The sequence below is a fragment of the Halichoeres trimaculatus genome, unplaced genomic scaffold, assembly GCF_033239565.1.
Source record: "Halichoeres trimaculatus isolate MK-OKI-2021-1 unplaced genomic scaffold, fHalTri1.1 fHalTri1_scaffold_6, whole genome shotgun sequence".
Lineage (NCBI taxonomy): Eukaryota > Metazoa > Chordata > Actinopteri > Labriformes > Labridae > Halichoeres > Halichoeres trimaculatus.
The window spans coordinates 17,303,877-17,326,706 of record NW_027437184.1 but is presented as its reverse complement, the minus strand read 5'-3'; the positions used below and the strand labels follow the sequence as shown (position 1 = coordinate 17,326,706).

At 40.4% G+C, this 22,830-nt stretch overlaps 1 protein-coding gene across 2 annotated transcripts; it reads left to right on the top strand.

The window, feature by feature from the left end:
* The first annotated feature begins 1,582 nt into the window (after positions 1–1,582).
* phldb2a (pleckstrin homology-like domain, family B, member 2a) lies at positions 1,583–21,987 on the top strand. Of its 2 annotated transcripts, none has more exons than XM_074673029.1 (17): positions 1,583–1,780; positions 4,613–4,735; positions 5,607–6,565; positions 6,654–6,989; positions 10,310–10,444; positions 10,695–10,832; positions 13,065–13,211; positions 13,830–13,940; positions 14,018–14,107; positions 14,248–14,391; positions 14,848–14,947; positions 17,674–17,869; positions 19,226–19,316; positions 19,400–19,546; positions 19,651–19,870; positions 19,996–20,081; positions 20,224–21,987. In XM_074673029.1, exons 2-17 carry the CDS (start codon positions 4,681–4,683, stop codon positions 20,362–20,364), a joined length of 3,096 nt encoding a protein of 1,031 aa, XP_074529130.1. In that variant the 5' UTR covers positions 1,583–1,780; positions 4,613–4,680; the 3' UTR covers positions 20,365–21,987. The 2 variants fall into 2 exon arrangements, with proteins under 2 accessions (XP_074529130.1, XP_074529129.1); XM_074673028.1 differs by having other exon boundaries at positions 17,671–17,869.
* The last annotated feature ends 843 nt before the right edge of the window (positions 21,988–22,830 follow it).

The window sequence follows — 22,830 nt, the reverse complement described above, 5'->3', positions numbered from 1 at the left end:
GATGGGGTGGTTTGACAAAAGTGCCCCAGGCCTTTTTTTGTCATCAGTATAAATACTCATTTGTCTGTTTTAGATGCACAAATGTTGAGACTTGGGTTCCACTTTGTACAAAAAAATTATTATGAAGTGATCACTTTGCTGTGACCAAAGTTCAGCTGGAAGAACATCAACATATCTGCTCCACATCAAACCCTGAAAACTGTCTAATGCCTTTGGCCTCTCGTGATTTGGTGAGACATGTGAGACGTCTCTCGCTGTGAGTCAGACCTCCCAGCAATTACAGAGGTGATCTTACACCCAGTCCCACAATCTGACACCATTTTTTCCCCTCCATCGTCTTCTCTCTTCCCTTTTCTTTCCATGGCCTCCACTCTGACTATCTAAAAATCACTCCACACATGGTTTCAGTGAGTGGTTTTGAAACACACACACACACACTCACACACACACACAGCACTTAGCAGCATGTTGGTTTCAAGTCTTACTTTTTCCATCTTACTTTGAACAGGAAGTGCAGTTACATTCCACTGCTCAATGACAATTAAATTTTTGTGTTGGCAATAAATTTAAAGTCTCCCACTTTTCAAATGCAAACCTCCTGAGATTTATGTGTCATTTTACATTCCTCAGAGAGGTAGACAGACTGGCTTGCAGGAGTGAGTGTGTGTGAGTGTGTTTTTTAATGACAAAGACCCCGGCTCCATGTCTGGAAGTAATCATCTAGTTCAGGCAGAACTCCATAGCCCCCTCCCAATGATGTAATTGGAGTTTTTTGGCATGATAGCTCCAGATTTTTAGGGGATTTTTTCCAAAGCAACTTTTCATTCATTCTTCTCCCTAACCTATTCTCTACACTCATCCATTTATTTGATACCCACGTCCTTTGCTGTAGCACAAAAGCATCAATCAGATCAAAGAATAATCAAAGAATTGAATATGTTCCAAGTTGCAGTTTGTGTAATGTCTCTGGCTGTAAGGGTTTTTTCACCTTGGCCCTGCTGCTCAGAGGGGGAGTGAGGCTGGCCATGTTTCAAACACAGTGATGGGGCCTCCTTCTCCCGCCTCCACATACTGCTGAAACAACAATCCAAGGCTGAAATCTCTCTTTTTTTTCTCCACAACTTTGAGCACTAATGTCTACTCTTACTTTTTCTCCCACGGAAAACACACATTGTGGTAACACTGAGCTGTGGGAGATTTGTTGTTTTTTGTGTAGAAATAGGCCAGACCACAAGAAAAAGAGCATGGTGGTTTAAAATGTGAGAAGCAGTTGATTGTGAGACTGAAGATGTGGGATTGTCACATGACAAGCACAGGTTTGCAGTAGCTCCATTGTCTCCATGCTGTCATGATGTAATGTTAACATGATACCCCAGTGTATTGATTACTGTAAGGCTGGAAGTCAGGGCAGGGCAGACATAAAATAATTGAGGAGTTACAGAGGAATTCAAAGGTGATTGATTTAAACACATCCGATTAGATGTGATAGTGTGATAACATTGCAGTCATCCTCTCAGCTTCTCTGTTTAAAGCATTTCTCTGTCGAACCAGAGAGGGGCACCAACAGCGCCAGATGCTGGAAAGTAAACACTCCCTCATTCCCTCTGTAGCAGAAAGTTGAGGTGGGAGGGGAGACATGGGGAAAGGGTCTCTGTCTGCTCCTTTGTCATGGGAAGACTTTCTGTGCTGGTTCATACAGAAAGAGAGGACCGCAGCTCCAGCTAGGTGAGACGTGCTAAGAGACTCAGGAGCAGCTATGTGAAAGAAACGAAGAATAAGTGTAAGTACTTTAAATTTTACGCGAAAAAAGTAGTTTCTGTCATGTTTTAAGGTTTAACTCTTGATTTATTCGTATTTATGAAGTGATGCACCGGGAAAGTCACACGACTGCGTTCTGTCAGATTCACACAGAACGACGGTTAACTTTACGTTAATGTGAAGTTAGCACGATGACCGTCCAACGTTCGCGATACGGTGTATTTTTAAGATATCGTTAGCCTCATAGCAACTGCCCAAGTAAAAATTAAGTAAAATAAATACGTTTACTGTAACAATGTAGGAAATATTAAACAATATTATAAAGGGGAAGAAAAATATAAATATACATGAGGAATCTTTTTTTTTTCTCTTTTCTGAAAACTTTTAAATGTGACGTAGGCAATATTAAGCTAATGATATGGCGATGTGATTTTACACCAAAAGAATGTATGTACAAATCTAAAATGAGTGACTTTTTGTGTTACTTATTTAGAGTAAATGTTTGTTAAAGCTAATCCAGCTTTGAGTTGTCAGTTATCACCTTGGCAAGAAGCCCAAACGTGAATGTTCACCATATTGTGTGTCACTCTCTACAGTTCTGGAAACAATCAAACCATTAAGTTAAAAAAAAAAAAAAAGATGTGAAAGCAGCCAGTTATGTTATCTTTTACCTGCAGACTTTCTTTATTTGAGTTTAAATGGATAGCTGGAATGCCATATTATCATTCAGAACATTGCATGAGCAGTGGCAAGAATTTAATGGACAAGACAAATGAAAGATTATTTTACACTTTTGTTATGTATTTGCTGTTTTACCTTTGTAGATTAGTAAAACCAATAACCCTCTTGGAATTAAAAGCACACACTTCTTTATGCCTAAGTTCCAACAGGTTAGATTTGGAATTATTTGAATTAGGCTAAGCAAGATTCATGAAACTGAGAATAATCTCTAGCTTTTTTCTCCTGAATAATTTTAATGCTTCTTTTTAAAACATCTGAGAATTAATTTTGCGTTCCAACAGCTTCATTTAGTTTGAGTGTTGTGCAATGGGAAACTATTTATCTCCACAACATTTTATCTGTCTCTTCCTCCAGCTGTTTACATCTCGGTGTGTTTATGCTCTGCTCTCTCCTGTTGGCCCGCAGTCTGGCTGATGCAGTAAAAAACTCTCCCTCCTAGCATGAGGCTGTGGGTTCCCCCCTCCTTTTTTGGAGGCGGTTTGAAGAATGAACTCACGCTGATTGATTGTGTGACTGTGTAAAAGGATACCCTACTTCCTGTAGGCCCTCTCTCTGTCTCTCTCCAGACGGCAGAACGAGCGAATCTTGGATCAGGCATCTCTGTCTCTCTCTGCTCTGTGAATGTGTGTGCGTGTGCTGTCTGTGGATTCAGGAAACGGCATCGTCTGAGTATTAAAATCCCTCAATGGAAGCCATAATATTCTCACTCAATGTGGTCCAATTGTAGCATGAGGACCAGGAAGTCTGTTTTTTGGTGTATCTGTTTCTTTTAGTTTGTTTTCTTTATAAAAAGAGGGAAAACATTTTGCTGGCTGCTCTAAGTCTTCTGATAAAAAGTACTAATGCATCAATCAACTTCTCCTCATATAAATACAGATCAATAAAATTTATCTTATGATACTCTACGCTCTAAAACTAAGATATATGTATGGTTATTTACAGAGATTATTTAAATTTCACCAACCAGCAGCACATGGAAGCAGTTGCAGTCCTTTCAACAAACAGTAACCTAAAGCAGAACTGGACCAAAGTTGCTTTAAGTCGATCATCAACATACGCTCCACAGCTCTGCTGCAGTTGCCTGGATTTCAGGACAGGAACTTGCTCCACTTTTCCCATCAGAGATCAGCTCCTGAGGCTGCTCTCACATCTGTGCTGGGTAACTGTCATTATTTCCTGACAGTGGAGACCGGCCTGAGATGGGAACGACAGTTTGTGCCAGTGTCAGCAGGCAGTGGTGCTCTGTGCAGGATTGCTTTGCTGGATTCAACTTGATATGACGTGTGTGATCAAGTTTTTCCTGGCTTCGCTTTTGCTACTTAGATTTAACTGCCATTGTTGTTGGGTTGTTACCAATCAGAGTCAAGGATTTAACACAGCTGGGTAATCATTAAGACAGCCATGTCATAAAATGCCAGAAACTGCTGTAAAAGAAGCAGCAATAAAATCTGTTGCGCTATCACTTGACAAAATATTAGCTTTTTTTCTCATAAACCAAAAAATACTTGGTTTGAGATCTTGATTAAGTTTCCTGCTTTTTGGACTTATACATTTAGCCCAAGAAGCAGAAAACTTCTGCTCCATATGCGGTCTCCGTCAAGATTCACCCAGTCTGACCCTCTGACTCTGGCTAGTGTCACATTCAGTCTGGGGCTCTGAGGGAATACTTCCAAGGACTGTTTAGGAGCTCGGGGCTGAAGGATCAAGAGCTGCTTTTTAGGGCTGAGTTTTTATTGGTTAAAAAGAGAGAAAGAGATGGGGAGAACGAAAGAAAGACCCAGACATGAATGCTTTCCTCTAGATCTGTTTCCCTACTTAGTGCTCAGAAATGTTTTTTTTCCTGCCTTTAGTAAAAATGCACATCTGAAATATTTGCTTGAATTGAGGTATTGTTGTAGAGTTTTAAGAGTGACCGCAAGGCAGGGATTTGGCTTCCTGTGAGGTTCTGTAAACCTTTTGTTTCCAGACCAAAAAGGGGACTGTATAATTTTGTTGGAATACTAATGCAGGATGTAAGCAATGAAAGTACAACTGATTTGTACTTATCATTCACTAAAAGAAAAAAGATGACTCTGTCTTGTAATGTCTGTTGACTCTATTTTCTTTTTCTCAGGGAGCAAAGGAAGGACCTGGCTGAACTGTGCATCCTCGGGCTAAACTCAGAGAAAGAAGATCAGTGTGATGAACAGCATGCTGCCTCAGAGGAGTGCTGTTGCCACGCTGGGCTACAGCTCAGGTAAGATAGATCCTTTATTTGATATCTAGATGAATCCCGTACTAACACATACATCTTATTGAAGGGTTTTCTCACTAGTTAGCATCTTAGCACCTTTCTTGTAAATATTTTAAAAACTCTGTCGTGTAATTTGTTGTTTCAGTTGAAGAAGGAAGCAGGTTTTAAAGAGAATGGTGAAGTGTCGCTTTCAGGGGTCCTGAAAGCGGAGAAGAAGTCCGGCTTTAGGAGAAGCCTTTAAAGAAACATGAGCTAAAGCAGCTTGTTAAAACAAGAAGAGAGACTAAAGGGATTTTCACTTTTTTTTTAATTATACAGAGCTACTCCTCTGGAGTCTCAGAATAAGGCTGCCAAGCTGTAAAAAAAAAAGTCCTTGTTAATGGTAAACAATACTGTATTATTTTTAGGGCCCAGAGTTTATTTTAGCCCAGTTTTTGTCACGCACTTCTCATATCTGAAATGAACAGGTGGTGGATGTTTTTTAACATCAAATAAAATGTTTAATCAGCGTCCAGCCAGTCATGACTCACGCCACCTTCTCACCCTGTGAGCTTAGACATCTGGGCTGGAGTGGAAGTGTCCTCGGGGGTTTGCTTCAGACGAGACTATGATGCATTCTAGTTCGTCTTGGTCCATCAGCATTCTTCCATTTTTAGAAGAAGCTTAACCACTGATTGAGCCTGTGTTTGTGTTGGGCTCAGAAGTGTATGGGTGTACATTCTTCACTGGTTTCCCCCCTTACTCAGCACTGGTGTGATAGCATTCTCTTTGCTGCTCCTGTGCTTATTAGAGCAGTTACTTTAAACCTGACACCATGACATAGTCCAAAAGACACAAGATTTCACGCTCTGCCAACTTTCTTCTTTTTTCTCAGACTGTGGGAAGATTGAGCACAGCAGCAGTGGATCTGTGGGTGGGACGGTTCTGAGGGGCTCCCGCTCCAAGGCAGAGCTACAAGAGCTGATGGAGACCCTACAACGTAGAAAGAGTGCTCTGGAGGCCAGCTTGAGGGCAGCTGAGTGCAGCCGCAAGTACCTCAGTGCGCCTTCACCTGTGGGATCTCAGTCCAGCAGACCTCTGTCTGTTCTCAGTAACACAGAAAGACCCCCATCTGCCCCCAGGTCTTTCTCCTACATGTCAAGCAGCAGCGTTCCTCCATCACCTCGCCAAGGTGAACGACAGCTGAGCCCAAATGGTTTACACCGCCATTCCCACTCCCGCCACATGTCACAGGACAGTTTGCTTGCGGCAGATGGAAGCTCTCTCCTCTCCTCCTATGGGCCTCCTGTACCTCGCTCTCCCAGAGTAAAAAGTGGAGCAGCCAGTGTGCCGTCCAGTCCTCGAATGGGCCGCCGGCTGTATGCTCAGAGCAAAGCTGGAGGAGACTCCCGGCAGAGGAAATACTCAACTGGCTCTCTTAACAGCTTGGGGATGCACAGTCGCTCTTTGCCCCGGCTTCACAACCCAGCAGACCCTCCTGCTCTGTCACTGCCATTGCGCCACTCAGCAGGTTCCCACAGAGGAGTGGGTTCAGCAGGGCAGAGACGCAGTCTGTCCTCCCTGGAGCAGCCACCAGATGTGACAGTACCAGCCAGCATGCCCAGTACTCCGAGGAGGGCTAGTCTGGCCTCATTGAGCTCTCTGGGTGTGGATATTGATGGGACTGGTTTGGATCTGAGCTTTGGAGAAAGGAGGTTGTCGTTTGGAAAGGGTGGGCTGAGTGCTGGTCAGAGAGTAGGCAGCATCAGCTCATTGAACGGCAAAGAGGAACTGAGAGATTATCACCAACACCAGAGAGATGAACGACTCAGGGAGCAGAAAGTCCAGAGATTGGTGAGTTGTTTTTTTAATCACATCCACTCAGTTCACTTAGACAAACACATTTTCTCACCTTGATTAACAATATGTATCAACTGTACAGGAGTGCCAGCGTCTGGAGACCATCTTAAACCTGTGCACTGAATTCGGTCAGGTGGAAAGAGAGCCAGCAGTCTCAGCAGTGACTGACCTGCAGAAGATCAATAAGGAGTTGGAGAAGCTGCAGGTATCAGATGATGAGTCAGTGTTTTCTGACTCTCCCAGCAGTGCAGCTCAGGAGAGCAACTTTGGGGCAAAAGCAGCCAGAGACTTCCAGCTGGCGGAGGAGCAGCCGGGCAGCCAGCGTCAGCAGAGCGGCTACAGAGAGGCCAGGTCCCAATCACCTGCTGTCAGCCTGAACAGTAGTGCCCCCTCACCCTCCACCCACCACAGAGCCAAAGTAAGTTTTGATTAAGAATCATCAACAAATCTTTATCTGAACTAACAAAAAAAGCCCAACTCTCAATTTCCAGAAGATATAGTTAAAAACTGGTTATTGTATAATTAGTGAGTAACTCAAAACAATTAGATTTAGGGAAAATCAGTACTGTTCCCTGTTATCATTTGGAGTAGCTTACTATGGTTTTATTTTTTAGCAGTTTAACCCTGAATGTATTTAGATATGCTAATGTGTAAAACTAGCTAAAACTATGAAAACTAGCTATGACCTATGACCAAAAACCCCTGAAAAAAGATGTATTAGCTTGTCATGTGTCACCATAACCACTTCTCAGTAGAGCATAATGTATTTTGTTTTTTGTTCAATAGGTTGTTTGAGCTGCATCATTGTTTAGGCTCTTTTTAACAGCACATCAGCTAGCTTATCAGTAGCTAGCTTATCAGTAGCTAGCTTATCAGTAGCTAGCTTATCAGCAGCGCTGACCTGTTAGCTGGCATTTTAGCAACATAACATAACATTTAAATAGTAACATTATCATCTTTTGAAGTCCTTTTTAGCCTCTTTGGATATTAAAGTCTATCCACGCTTCCATTTAGGGCTATTTTTATTTCACAAACTTCTGACAATATATATCAAAGTTTTAAACAATTAAAATCAACAGTTTTTTGGCAGCTACTAACTTTTTCTGCTTTCCTAAATTGGTGCAGTTGGGTTAATCTGTGTTTTTCTTCACCCGAAGAGTAGCTAAAGCTGGACATAAGAGTCAGGATGCTGAAATTGAGATTATTTAAAAAAAAGTGATAGGAGGCTCAATAGCTACATAGTAGGTACTTTAGCTAGCTAGCTAGCCAGGGTCCTTCTTTTTATTGTATGTGTTTTGCATTTTCAAAGCATTGTGGGATATTTGCTTTGAACACAGCCAATGTTACTGTTATTCTTTACATCTGTCTGCTATGAGCAGTCACCATGTTTGCCAGTTTATTGAGCTATTGACTTGTTGATTTTTGCTTCAAGGCTGTTCGGCTTTGTTTGAGTTTTTGGCTCGTAGTGAGAATGGAAAGATAACGTCTCTAATGCTTCATCTCAGTCCTGATGGAGATGCTGAAAGGTTGCTTCCTCTGTGAAATTTTCCTGGTTAATAGTGTCTTTTTCTGCAAGCAAACCCCTGGTGAACTGAACATACATTGCGTATGAATGGCATACTTTACGAATACTTTACTACAAAGAAGGGTCACTTTATAATAGACTTCCACACAGTCTTGTGTTAGACCGTTGAGTTGCCCTCTTCTGGAAGCTTTAAAACACTAAAGCATCAGAATTTCTTTTAACCTTTTTTACTCTTTTCAGAACTTCAAATCTGTGAATACTTGAATTAAGTATGAGAAAGGAAACTTTGCCCTTTCTTTCTACCCCCTTTCAGCTGAATCCTGCTATATTTTCAGAGTTAATGTAAGTAGAAAAAGGAGTGAGCTGTCGTGAGCTCTAATGGGAAACACCCCTCCTGTGGAATGTAGTTCATCTGACTGTTGATACGTTGTTGATCTTTGTTTGTTTACCTGATGTGATATCAGGTTAAATGCTTTCCCTTTCCATGTCATTTTGGATTTTCCTTTCACATTCCGAGTCATTTATGAAATCTACCACTGATGGTAGTTTCCAGATAAACCAAATGAGCCAGTCTGTGTGACTGATTGGGAAATGAAATTATGTTCATGCTAAATTTGCCCCATTTTTGCCAGTACAAACATTTTATGTTTTTGTGAAAACTTCTAAGATTGAGAGGGTTAAAGTTTAGCACATGTCTGGTATAAACTTAGTTTCTTTGATTGAATGTGTAAAACCCTGTGAGTTAAATCTTTCCAAGACTCTGAGCCACTCTCTGACAACACATCAATGGCATGACGGTTGCATACAGTTTGTGTTTTCCATTGTGTCATTCACTACAGATAAACACCCAACACAGATTTTCAATCACTGGCCTCTGAGTCAGAAGTACAGTAAGTTCCTGCAGTTTGCAGTTTGTATGTTTCCTGTTTATGTGGGAGGTCAGACACACAAACAGGAGATTTAGAGTTGCACAAGACCTCCACACCACTTTGATGATCCTGCGACCTGATTCATCCTTTCCCATCAGCTTTTTAATGCATCAAACTTGAAAACCAAAACCGGCATGTTGAATCTATAAGTATTAATGTATCATATGCATTGATGCTGTGATTTAAGCTCAAAGGCATGTCACCTCCTCCACTGTCTCATTCCCCAGTCCCACTGTCTCTGTAAAAGCCTTTTTCCACCCTAGAGCAACCTCATGGTGTGTCTGGATTCAATGAAGAAGTCCTCGTTTTGTTTCAGCACTCTGCCTTTCAAAGTCTTAAAGGTTGGGGGGAACAGGAAATGACTTTATCCCAAGGAGAATTAGAGTGCACATGTGTGTGTGTGTGTGTGTGTGTGTGTGTGTGTGTGTGTGTGTGTGTGTGTGTGTGTGTGTGTGTGTGTGTGTGTGTGTGTGTGTACATATGCCAAACCCTGATTCTGTCAGTAGAAGAGTATCTCACACGTTTTTCCAGATGGTTTGAACTTTGCACCAAGGCTAAATGAATGGACGACCTTGTAAAAAAGGAAAATGTAGTTAACACATCATCACAGGTAATCAAACAATGTTTGTGGTGAGGCAGACATAATTTACGAGCACACTTACAGTTTGTAAAAAGTAGCTTTCTGTCTGGATCATCATTTCTGTGATGTGTCTGGAGTGACTTTAGTACAGAGTCAAGATATTGTGTCCTTTGCCTTCTGCATTCCTCACAGCAGCCTGCGCAGCCAGGGAAACTATAAATCCTGGAGCTGTTGGCCACAAAAACAAACCTCCTGACCTGCATAATAGTGGATCTATAAATTTCACCCACGTATGAATGAGTATGAATGAGTATGAATGAACAATTGTAAGTCTTTGGTGGAAGATGATAGACATGGGAGGACTCTGGCATAAATTACAGCAATGTTCACTGATACAGATTTCCATTACATAAAGTGGAAAAGAATCTTGTTGTCAGAGATCCAGCTCTGGAGGAGTAAAACCAGCAGCTGCTGTCATTGAATGCAGAAAAAAATTATTATACTTGCTGGCAAATTACTTTAACAACCTCCTGAATGCATGGAAAAAATCTGCTCATGTTATATAACTTTCTGATTGAAAATACAACCAGCAAGAGGAGCTAATGCCTGCAGATCTCTTCATGAAGGGAACTTTTTGTATTGATTTACATAATGTGAAGTCAAGTGGAGCCAAGCATTTCTATGCATTCCTCGTGTCACTCCAGGCTTTGGACACAGTGCAGCTGAAGCAGGAAGTAACGCATATAGAGGAGGAAAGGATCCAAGTTCTGAACAACATAGAGGAGCTGGAGCAGAAGATCAAAGACCTGGACAACCAGATGGAGGAGTCTGTCAGAGAGGTACACTCTGCTGCAGGGTGCAGTTAGAAAAAACACCAGAGAAGCTTGATGATGTTTTTTTCTCATGTATACTACAAGAGTGTTTATTATTTATGATGCACTGAACCCAAAAAAGAAAAAAACATTACAGTTATTTTATTTTTTTAATATTTAGCCATAGTAAGTGATTCTCTGTCAATTTCTAGCATTTTCCTTTTGATTGATATGCCTTTCTCAGGCAGTGTTTTTAACACAGTGCTGCTGTTTGCAGATGGAGGTGGAGCTGGCTCTGCTGGAGGGGGAGCAGGAGTCAGAGATGACCCAGCTGCAAAGAGAAAAGGAGCTTCTGGACCAACTGAAGGAAAAGATTCACGCCAGTGAGAAGACCAGTCACACTGAGAAGTCACAGGTAATACATATAACAGAGTGTCCGCAGTGTCTCTAAAACTATTTAAAGTTGATAAATCAATTTTGGGAAAATTAAGGGCCTTAAAAAGTATTAAAAAGTCTCAATTGTGGTTTTATGAGGTATTAAGTTTCATAGGAATTCAAACTTTGACCCAAAAAATATTCATGAATATTTTTTTCCTCCTTGCAACTGTCCCCTGATTGGGACGTTAAACATGTCCACCGATAAAGTTCTGAAATAGAATAGAACAGAAAAGAATAGAGTTACTATATTGATCCCAAACTGGAAAATTGTTGTGTTAACAGCAGAAATCGATTGAGTCAGTAGAAAAATAGAAAAAGAAAAAAGAATAAAAAAAAAAAATACATAAAGACTCTAGTTACAATAAAATACAACAATAAGGATTGTGAGTGGTTTAAACACCAGCTATACATTAACGTCATTTCTAGTTTCATAAAGAGAAATTAAATACAACATTAAAGCAAATCACACAATCTCCGGCACATGTCCTAAATTTTAAAAATGTTTAAATAATTTCTCATTTTCTTCAGCAAGTTGGCCTTGAATAACTGCTGTTTCTTGGTGTGGGAGTGTCGATAAACCTGCCTTTAGTTTCATTTGTTCTTTCAAGCTTTATTCCTCCTTAGCTAACATCATTTCTGTAAAAATGTAAACTACAACTGTTAAAAAGTGGATGCCAACAACAAGTGAAAGTTGAGATAAAGTCTTAAAACTTTTTTAAAGGTTTTTGAAAAAGTCTTAAAAAGGTATTGAAATCAACCTCAGGATTTTAGCATATACCCTGTATAACCTAGAATAAAATACAAGTCACACCCATTTATCACACATCATCTGTTTTGATGGGTCTTCCAAATGGATGAAGGGTTTCAAATTGTCTTCCTGTGTGACAGTACGTTCAGCAACGTCCACAACCTGCAGTTCCAGTGCCAATGTATGGTTCCTTCTGTTTTTGCCATGAGGTCTTGCTAGTTTAGCTCAGCTATGTCAAAGGTGTTTAGACACTGAAATTTGATGGATGCTGTTAAAATTTCAACTCCCCATGAGGTTTGCCCTTGAGCAGGGGGCCCAGGTTCAAATCCGGCCTGTGTCCTGTTTCCAACGTGTCATTCCCCACTCTCACCTCGTTACCTAATCTGTCCACCGTCAGCTACTCTCTCATTAAAGGCATGAAAAGCCCCCGAAAAATAACTTCAAATAATTCAATCCCCTGGATGTGCTGAAATATTTAGCCATGCAAAACGAGCTACATGCCACTTTTAACATTTTTTGCCCTTCATTTTGTAAAAAAAAAATCATCCGTGCAAAGAAAACAGTGATAAACTGTTGAGAAATAAACCATGTGGAGAGGTGTTTTCTTAAAAAAGATTGCAAAATTTAATGTAACAGATAATCCAGGACTGCGGTAAGTTGCGCAACTTTGGTAACTTTGATCCCTGTGAAGGTGTGTACCCCCTGAAAGTGATCAGTTTGCATAAACCCTGTACTAACAGTTAGTTCAGACTGTCAGGTAGTAACACAGTGAAGCAGGCGCTTGCTCTCTAAAGCATAATCCTCTCGGTAAAAAAAAAAAAAAAAAAGATACATGTCTCACTGATATGACAAATAAAGTATCATAAGTGTGTACACAAAATTATTGTTATTTTTGATACATGTCAGAGGTGAGTTTGGAAAAAAAGAAACCTTTTTTGAAACGGTGTGTGTATGTGCGTAAAACAACAACAAAAATAAAATAAATTAACAAAAGAGGAATTGGACAGTCTGATTTTAAAGCCTGTACAGTTTACTAAAATTAACTTGACACTGTTATTTCACAGCCTTACCTTGTTCCCTGTAATCCTAGATTTCTCACTCTACTTCCTGCCTCACATCTACAGCTTCTGCATCTGCTCTGAACCCCTGCAGACGCACATATGAGACAGACCCCAAATAGTTAACATGTGTGAAAAAAGTAAAACTCATCTGGTTTGAATTTAGTGGAAAATTAGAATCACCTGAAACCTGAAATCATCTGGAAGGACATGAAATTCAACACTAATTACATCACAACTGTGTTTGTTTTTTATGTCATTCAGCAGAAGATATCCTGTCGAATGCTCAGACACATGACATGATTATCCCTAAGTTCTTCAGGAAAAACACCAACATAGTCTCAATCACTCAAAGAGCACTCCTCTTTCTTTTTGATAATGGTGTTTTTATGTTGTTTCTAAGGAACTGGAGGAGCAGACAAAAAGTCTGGAGGATCTGGAGTTTCAGAAGCTGGAACAAGAAATTAATCAGAAAGAGGAAAAAGAGAATAAGAACCAAGAGCTGCTGCGAGAGATCGCGGAGTATCAGCGACTCGGTGTCACACGCAAGGTACACAGAGCGAGGTGTGGTGTGTGCATGTAGCATGTAGTGCATGTTAAACACTGCTGTTTGGGCTGGCACAGCATCACTTAACAATGTCTCATTCTCTGCCAAAAACTTGAGCAGCATTTACTGTTAAAACAAAAACTATACTTCCAAGAATGAGAAGAAGAAAAAGAAAAACAAATCAAGCAGAAACTCAGAAAAATTTGGCTGTGGTTCTCAATTAAGTTTTCAATTACTACATTTTGATTTGTTTTCATTAATCTTACTGCAGATTGTGCATGAAAATAAAGCTGCAAACTGTGTTATTTGCAGCACAAAGCATGAACTAATCACAAGAAACAACAAAACCAGCGATGGTAAGCATGAAAACTATTTGTATTGTTTGACGACTGTAAGATATTTTCTGGCTGACGGCAAAGATTGAGCAGAAACAAGCCAAAGATGAGTGATTAATTTCAAGATGTGGCTGTTCCCCTTAAATGAGAATTTGCTTTTGATTGCTCACCTGCTGCTGCTTTAAAATTAAACAACTTTGGAGTAGCATTTACGTTACCTGACTTAAACTTCTTTTTCTCTTACAAGGTCTGCAGTGAAATTGTGTTGTGTTTTCTGTCCTTGCAGGAAAGACTCGTGACGCTGAAGAAACAGTCGTCACAGATCACCTTACAGGCTCAGCAAGAAAGAGAGAATTTCCAAAGAGAGAAAAACAACTTGCTCGTCATGCTTCAGAAGGTGAGAAAGCTCTCCGTAGGCTCATGTTGTGTATGTTTAATTTTATTTATTTCAAGATCCTGCCTTGATGCCTGCAGGAAAGAGAGAAGCTGGCGTCACTGGAAGGAAAGTATGCAGAGCTGTCTGAGGGGCAGGGCTTTACTAACAACCCTGTATCCATCACAGAGGTAGGATTCAGTTACTGTTATAATAATGTTTTGTATTTCCACTAGCAGAGTGCCCCTATGTCTTTAAGCATAGGATACCACAATGACTAGGTTCTGTTATTTTTTATCTTTTTCTTTCCGCCGTGATTCCTCTGTTTCAGCACTTGCACTCTCTGAAAGAAAGGAGGAGAAGCAGCGGCAGCAAAGAAAGCTCTTCCCACCCGACTGACACCCTGTCTCACAAGAGGAGCCAGCAGATCCTCAACTCTTACGGCAGATCCCTTGGACGCACGCTCTCTCCAAAGGTCCTTACATGTTTACATTATCAGGCGTTTCAGTTTGGATTCAGTGGGAATAACAGTGATAGTGTCTCATAATCAGCTCGTAAGACTTGTTATCTTTACGACATATTTAAAAAATAACATCATTGTGATGATACAGTGTGATCTCCTAGATTTTCAAGCTTAAATAATGAGGAAACATGATGAAAATGTTGCCCAAATGGTGAAGTTTTGAAAGGCAGATTGAAAACACTGTGGTCTGTCTGACTCTGGAAAGCAGAGGCGGGGATTTCACTACCCTCATTACTTCTATCTAGAACTTTTCGTCCCCAGAGAGTGATCCACCCAGACAGGAATGCTCAGTTTCACTCAGGCCTGCCCAGCTGACTAAGTCCTCTGGCATTGCGAGACATTTTGCTGTTTTGTGATGGTTAAAGATTCTGGACTTGAACTTGATGTGTGCCTACGTGTCTTCCTCAGGCCCACCTGCCTCTGTTACAGAGCTCCAGTTGTGGCAGCGTGATCCCACCAGGCTTCAGTTTCTCCCCGAGGGACCTGAACATCCGCCATCGGCCAAAGAGTGAGTCAGAGTGGCAGACTGTCACATTGTGTCTGCATCAAATCTCTGGAGAACTGAGTATGAGCATCTTAAACCTCGGGTGTTATGTGAATATAAGGTCAGGAAACGCTTCTGGTGATGAAGGAATCTGTGGCACAGAAAAGGAGGTGACGCAGTGAGTTGAAGTGTGACATCAAACACAGAAAGTGTTGCAGTTTTTTACCCCCTGCTGAACCTGTGCCCAAGAGGCAAAATTAACACGAAAGGTTTATTTGCTCCCCAAACTGCAAGTTGTAGTTTTATGCTCTGGTGCTTTTGCACTTTAATTTAGAGAAGAATTGGTAAATTGAGTCTTCATTCACAAGCACTGGTGCCACATGCTTTTCAAATTAAATTTTTATAATTGGCTGAGAGTTTGCAGTGACTGAGTTAGAGGAATGTCACTCAAATTCAAAAGTGATTATCACAATAAATTAAAAATAATACATTAGTTGGTTAACATTACTTTGTCTTTGATGTAATTTTGATATTTTGGGGGTAAAGTAGTGTGAGGCTGTACAAAGCTCATCTCCTCATGTTTGAGGTGCACTTTTTTCACACATTTGAAGACAATCTAGGCCAGAAGGGACCAAACAAATAACTCACAATACTTTCACAATACTTGGTGTTAATAGCAGCTGCAGTCCATTTTGGGGAAGCTGGACTAAATAGACCTGTTTCCAACCACTCAAAGGGCTCTTTCATGTCACATTCACACCATATTCATTATCTGATGGTGGCTGGTTGATACTGGTGTCAACACACAAGGCAGGAAACTGCTAGGGGCCCCAGGCCAGCAGGGGGCCCCTGATAGCTGACAAACATTAAAGCACAGCTGTTGCTCAAATGTGCAAAGTTTGTGATGACGATGGGGTGTATGTGTCAATCACCTGGCTCTGAAGCCTCCATGACCTGATGCAAAGCTTCTCAGTTAAAACTACTCTGGCCTGTTAGGAAGAGACTCTTGGATAAGATAACTTAGATAGCATAACTTCTGTTAGCTTTTCATTATGGTGTTTGCACCAGCATTAAGCTGCGTTTCCACCAAGCAGACCGGTTCGGTTCGTCTCGGTACGGCACGCTTTTTGCAGCGTTTCCACTGATTTACAGATCCCTAAAAACCGAGACGAGCCGACCCACTTTTTTGGGACCCTTTCGTATGGGTGAACCGATCCACTCTCGGAAGGTGGAGCAACACACTGCAGACTGCTGATTGGTCAAAAGAATCGTCTCTTACCCTGACAGCGGCTGCATTTCTCCTGGGGGCACACAGTCTTCTCTGAAACGAAGCTTGGTTGCACTTTGTATCAAAGAGCGACATGCCAATCACAGAGAGGACGAAATGCTGCGTGTCTTCCATCTGTGCTCTTTGTTTACTGTGTCGCGTTTTTCTTCTTTGTTGGATTTAATAGCGGGGTAAACTGCTACGGAATTGCTCTATTGTTTAACAGCTGCGGCTTCCGCCATCCAGCTTACACGCCGCCTACCACGAGAGGGCACAGTTTGCTGTGGAAACGCAAACGGGATCAGACTTAACTGTACCAAACCTTCCCAAACCGTACTGAACCCACCTGGACTGCTTGGTGGAAACGCAGCTTTAGTTATCCTAGCTAGCAGAGCAACATATTTGTCCTCTTCTGCTGGCTGTGACATGGAAAAGTGTGCTACCAAAAACAACGGCTAGATGTCAGTCAACTTGATGGCGTAGCTGGCTGAGAGAAATGGAATAAGCTAAATGAAGAAATTAACACTTGGTAACTAGTCATCTTGGTTTTGGCAGGCATGGCCTCTGCCAAAGACAAAAGCTTTTCCTGTGACATTAGCTAACTGGTGAAAGCTGTGTCACACTGAGCTAACTGTCAAGCTCCAACAGAATTTAGATGAAAGAAATCCTGACAATGTAATGGTTGTGGACACTGGTTGAGGTCCCTTGTAAATCTCGCTTAGGCCCTCAACAGACTTTAGAATTGTCACTTCAGGTGATGATGTCACAGGGAGCAAATTTGGGATCAGTGTTTTGCTGAAGGACACTTTGACATGTGAGTGCAAGAGCTATTGTTGTTGCTGAGAGATGACTGGCACTGACCCACTGCTGCTCCCATAGCCCACACTGTACACTGTGGACCAGTTTATCAGTGTTTTATTTGCCCTGTGGCCAAACAGAATAACACTGAGTGATACATTTTATTGTTTAATGTGGATGGTTGTTTGTCTGTCATGAGTGAAAAAAATAGTGAGACTCAAACTAAGCATTGTCAGAACATTAAAACTTTTAAAAACTTATAAGCACTAAACTAAAATCGAAAACAAATGTAAAATAAAAATAAAAATCAAAGAAACATGCAAAACTGTGACAGCCTCAGTCTGTACGGGGATCCCTGACTTCATACTAGATAGGAATTTGTGATTTTCAAGCCGGCAACATTCGAACATGCAACATGTGTGTTTGTCCACCTGTAATTGCAGCACTCCAGTGTGTGAGCTGTAAATAACTCATTGGATATGTTAAATCCAGTTTTAGAAAAACTGTGTGAAGATTAGATCTTGTCACGAACCAAAAGAAAAGCATAATGTTGAATGTTGCTGCATTTGAGTGGTTGAACGTTTTTGATTCATTTCTCCATTTATTGATTCATTGATTTAGGAAGCATTCATTCATGCTTGAGGTATATCCAGTTTGTAATCTTAATGTTTTCCTCTGTCAGCAGGTAACAGCCATGCACATGTGAATGAAGACAGACAGAGAAGAAGTGACTTTTGCAGAGGGATGGTCTCTGAACCCAACATGTTCTTGGACTCCTTCTCATACCCCGACAACAGCCAGGCCTCCGACACTGTCAGCGTGGACAGCTCTGACAGCTTGGAGACCAGCTTCTCCGCCTGCTCCCCTGACAACATCTCCAGGTCAGAGAAGAAGCATGATGCATACAGATAAAACTATACTTTGGAGAGTCAAGATACATGAATTAAATCTAAACCAGGCCAAGAGGAGTTGTACTGTTAAAACTTGAATGATAAGCCTGAAGAAGAGGAGAAATAATCTAAAAATCAGTCAGAAAGAGGAAATACTTCTGGTGTTTGAAGACACTCTGTGCTCATGTCAGATAAACATCAGCATGTCTCCACGCTATCAAGCTTTTTATAAACAATTACACACACATGTTTAGGCATTTGGTAATACACTCACCCGTTTCAAAGGAGTATTTACACATTCTTCATCCAGGAAGTCGCACCACAAGTGTGTTCATTCCTGCAAAATCAAACTGAAGCATGAAAACTGAAAACATTCATATATTTTTTTTTACTAAGGTTTGTTAGTTTTTGTGTGACTGTCTTGTAATAAGCTATAACCTCAATTGGGTTGTTTTGTAAAAGCATTAAAACAGATTGTAGTGAATTGGAAATCATGTAAACCTTAAGTTGTTGAAAACTTTGTGTTTCATCACCTTTTTTTAACAACAGTTTCAGCAATGTTAGGAAATCAGTTTCCAGAGTTTATAAAGTTAAGCTTGTGACAAATGCAAGCAGGCCAATTGAGCACGTGTACTGATAAGCTATGTTGCTGTAATAAGTGCAGATTTTATTTGGCGTCATTTCACTTTAATGTGCAAGTTCCCTCCTGAAAAAGGCCCAGTCTGGTGGCAGCGTTTTTGGCAGCAAATCTATTTTCTAATTTCTGTTCTAATTTATTTTTGTTGCTCTGATCAAAGGAGTTTCTTCCCCTTCAATCATTTCAAAAATTAAACATCTGATATAATCTTGAGTCTTAACAAGTAAACTCAAATCATGCAGGCATTTTCCTGTTTGCTTTTGGACTGTAAATTTTGAATAACTGCGACCTGCAGCCCCAAAAAGCATATCTTAAATACTTAAATACTATTTACCCAGTCATGTCTGTAACGTGCTCTGAATGGGCATTATTAGTTGAGAAGTCTCGGGTTTTCAGTGTTTTGTTGTCTCTGTCCTAAGATTTTTGAAATGTGTTGATAGCATCAAATTTAAAATGAGAATAGGTTTCTCATAAAACTACTCATTATTCTGTTTCAACATATGCCGTGCTAATTTTGTACCATTTCCGTTCAAAAATAAGGTTTGTATAATAAGCAAACCATCAAAATCTGTTTATTTGCATTTTTTTATGCAGCGTTCCAACTTTTTGGAGTCAGGGTTGTACGCAGGCTGTACAGAACAGGGGTCTGCACTCTGGAAATCTTTTACGTCCTTTTACATTTTCCGACTGAAGTTTTCCTTTCCCTTCAGTGCCAGTATGTCTAACATAATGAAGATCGAGGAGATGGAGAGATTACTTCGTGAGGCCCAGGCAGACAAGCTGAGGCTGCTCGAACATCGGGTAATGTGACAATCGAAACAAAGCCCTCAGTGAACCTGGTTGTGTTTTTTATGTGGATGACTTGAAGACTGTGTCACCTGCAGGAGCGTGAGATGGAGATGCGCAGGCAGGCGCTAGAGGAAGAGAGAAGAAGAAGAGAGGAGCTGGAGAAACGTCTGCAGGAGGAGACAAGCAGGAGACAGAGACTTGTGGAGAGGGAGGTGAAGCTCAGGGAGAAACAAAGATCTCAGGTAGAGGAGCTGAAATCTGTTTATTATTCACTTGTCTTCCTGTTGATACTTCCTAAAACAAAGAGGAGTACAATGTTTACATCTGTTTTGTGCTTTTTCCACAGTCCCGACTGCTGACTCGCTACCTCCCTGTAAGGAAAGACGACTTTGATCTTCATGGCCACATCGAGGCAGCAGGACACAGCCCAGACGCCTGCTTCCATCTGGCTATCACAGATAAAACCTGTAGGGGATTCCTGGTTAAAATGGGTGGCAAGATCAAAACCTGGAAGAAACGCTGGTTTGTGTTTGACCAGAATCGCAGAACGCTCACCTACTATGCTGGTTAGTGCGTCTAAACTTTCTGTCACTTAAACAAAGCCACGCTGTGATACTTTGGATGCTGGGGAGAAGCTTTAACCTCAAATTTGTCAGAGCATAAACAATGTTGTTTACATTCTCTGCTACAGACAAACATGAGACTAAGATGAAAGGAGTCATTTATTTCCAAGCCATAGAGGAGGTGTACTATGACCATTTGAAGAATGCACACAAGGTAAGTCCCTGTATGTGCACATTCATGTTTCTCTTTGTTACCACATGTCAGAGTCCAAACATCATTTCTGTTGAATGTGGACATTTTTCTCTCCTCTCTTACATAATTTCCTCTCCACATATCATTCGCTTTGGCACCCAAGAGCCCAAACCCCTCACTGACCTTCAGTGTGAAGACCCACGACCGGGTGTACTACATGGTCGCGCCGACACCTGAGGCCATGCGTATCTGGATGGATGTCATAGTAACAGGTGCTGAAGGACACATGCATTTCATGGTGTGACTGATCTCGACAGATCATCACGAGATCTTTGGTAAATGTGTCACATGAGAGGACGAGCAGAGCTCTGCTTGTTAAAGGTCACAGGGAAAAGCGTCACGCAGAGCTGAGACGAATGACCATCAGGTCAACAAACAAACTTCTGTTTACACTTCAGGTTTTTGTAGCTTATGGGGGCATCTTGTGCTCAGAATCACACTATATATGATATTCATGTACAACTATAACATCAAAATAACTGATATATCATTTCATAATAAGCTATTAAGTTAATTTTGTATTTTGTATGTAGCTTGAGTGGCTAAAGCAACCCTAAATCTTTTGATCATTACACTCCTATATATTCCTACTTTTTTTCGTTTCTATAAAACGTTTTGCTCTGCATCGTATTTTGTCTCTATAAAATTAATCAGGGAAGCATCAAAGTGACAAACACATGATGCCTACTGCACTCCTAATCAGCGGTACATCATATTACTGCTTTTCCAGGTCCTTTATAAGCAATATATAATATTCAGCTTGAATATTCGAGCTTGAGTTGAAGTTTTCTGCTTCTTCTTTTTACCTGTTCTCTCTATTTCTGTCAGACAGCTCCACATTCATCCGTCTCACTTTGTATCACACTGGGAAGCAGCATGTTGTGAGTCACCATGTCATATGTCTCCTCTGTGTTCCTGGTTTAATGTCATTTTAATTATGTCTTTGATATCACAAATATTCAAGTATATTTAGTATATTTTCATTTTTAGTGTATTCATTGCTGCTGCTACACTGTCAGCACAAGCTGGTCTTGTCTGCCTCATTTTAACAGGCCTGAATGTCCACCATTGGTGCTCCAAACCAAAGTAATTTTGCTTTCCTCCACATATGCAACTTGATTAATGAAGGAAAGACAATTGTAGTCACTTTTTATGCACAATTTTTTATAATTAAGATTTAATTGCTGGCATATAATCTCCTCTTAGTTATCTCCCAATCACAGTGGTGCTGTGTTTGAGTCATAGCATCATGCAGCAGGCTTCCTCTGTCTCCATCAGAAGCTTCCGGTCTGATACGATGAAGCCATGTTGTGCAGAAGTGATGCTGCATGGACTGCGTCACCCACATGTTCTGTAAGACTGTCATTATGCCTTTTCACCAGCAGAGGTCCTCAGCACAGTTAATACTCCAACATGACGTAATGCTCTGGCTGGTCCGTCCTCCCTTGCAGAAGTAGAGCAACATCAGTGATCCAGATTTCTTAACATGTGCAGTCAAATGTGTGTTTGAGTCAAGTTCAAGTTTAGCATCCTGAACTTTTAATCTGTATATTTTCTTAAAAACATTTTGAAACCCATATATTGGCCTTAATATCTATTGTCTCTAAGCAACAATATGGTTATAGTAAAATGAAAAGGATCACATACACACCAGCTGCTGAGCTAATAAGAAAACATGGTAGCAATGTGTTAGTGCCTGTGCTGGATGGAAACGGTCGTGTTGACGTCTCATTAATGGATTTTATGGGACAAAAATTTCAAGACCAAACCAAAAAAAACAAAAACACATTTATACAAATTTCATATTGAAGTGTTTTTTTAGTGAAGCTTCTTATTTGATATTTTGTGGATAAAGAGTATTATTTGAGTGGATATTATATTACAGTGTTTTTTTTAAGCTGTCATTTGTACTGTTTCAATATAAAAATCAGAATAAATCATTTTTAATATGAATCATATTTGTGAAATGCTATAAAAAATTAACAATTTTATGGTTTATTACCTAAAAAATGTGATCAAAAGAAACTCAAGGGTGTATCTGCAATCTGTCTTATGTTGTAAGAAGAAAAAAAAACAACTTTCTGATCTCCTCATGAAAAGGTAACATGTTTTTAAGTTATGTTTATTCTTAGGCAGCAAATTTCTAGGGGAATTAATGGCCTTATTATTCATAAACAGCTGCAGATTGTCCCAGCAGTGTAGCTTAATTTTGTACCAATTTTTATTTTATTTTTTTTTAATCTGATATTGAGCTTTTTAAGACTTAAAACCACTTTTCCTTTTGGCCATTTTTGAGCCAAGTCATCAGATATAGGTTTATTTTAAGTATGGCCAAGAAAACAAACTCTTTCGTGTTTTATTTCTTCATAACTGGTTCAAAAATTTCTGTGCTAAGATCAGGCAAATACTCCATATACTGTATATATACTAAATACAGAGTACTTTTAAATAATTGAAGATACTTGTAGATAATTGAAGATATTAGAGAAGAATCATTAGAACATGCTTATATGTTACCACTTTGAAACTGTTTTATTAGCTGCTCTTATTAGCATGTGTACTTTAATTGTTCTCATTAAGGCCCTCATGTTTTAAACTCCACCCCTTCACACTCACAGCCTCTTATTGGTTGACCTAGTGGGGTTGGCATGGAAACACAGAATGAGGCATGCTAAATTAGGCTTTAAAGAGGCTCGTCGTCCTCTCTCCA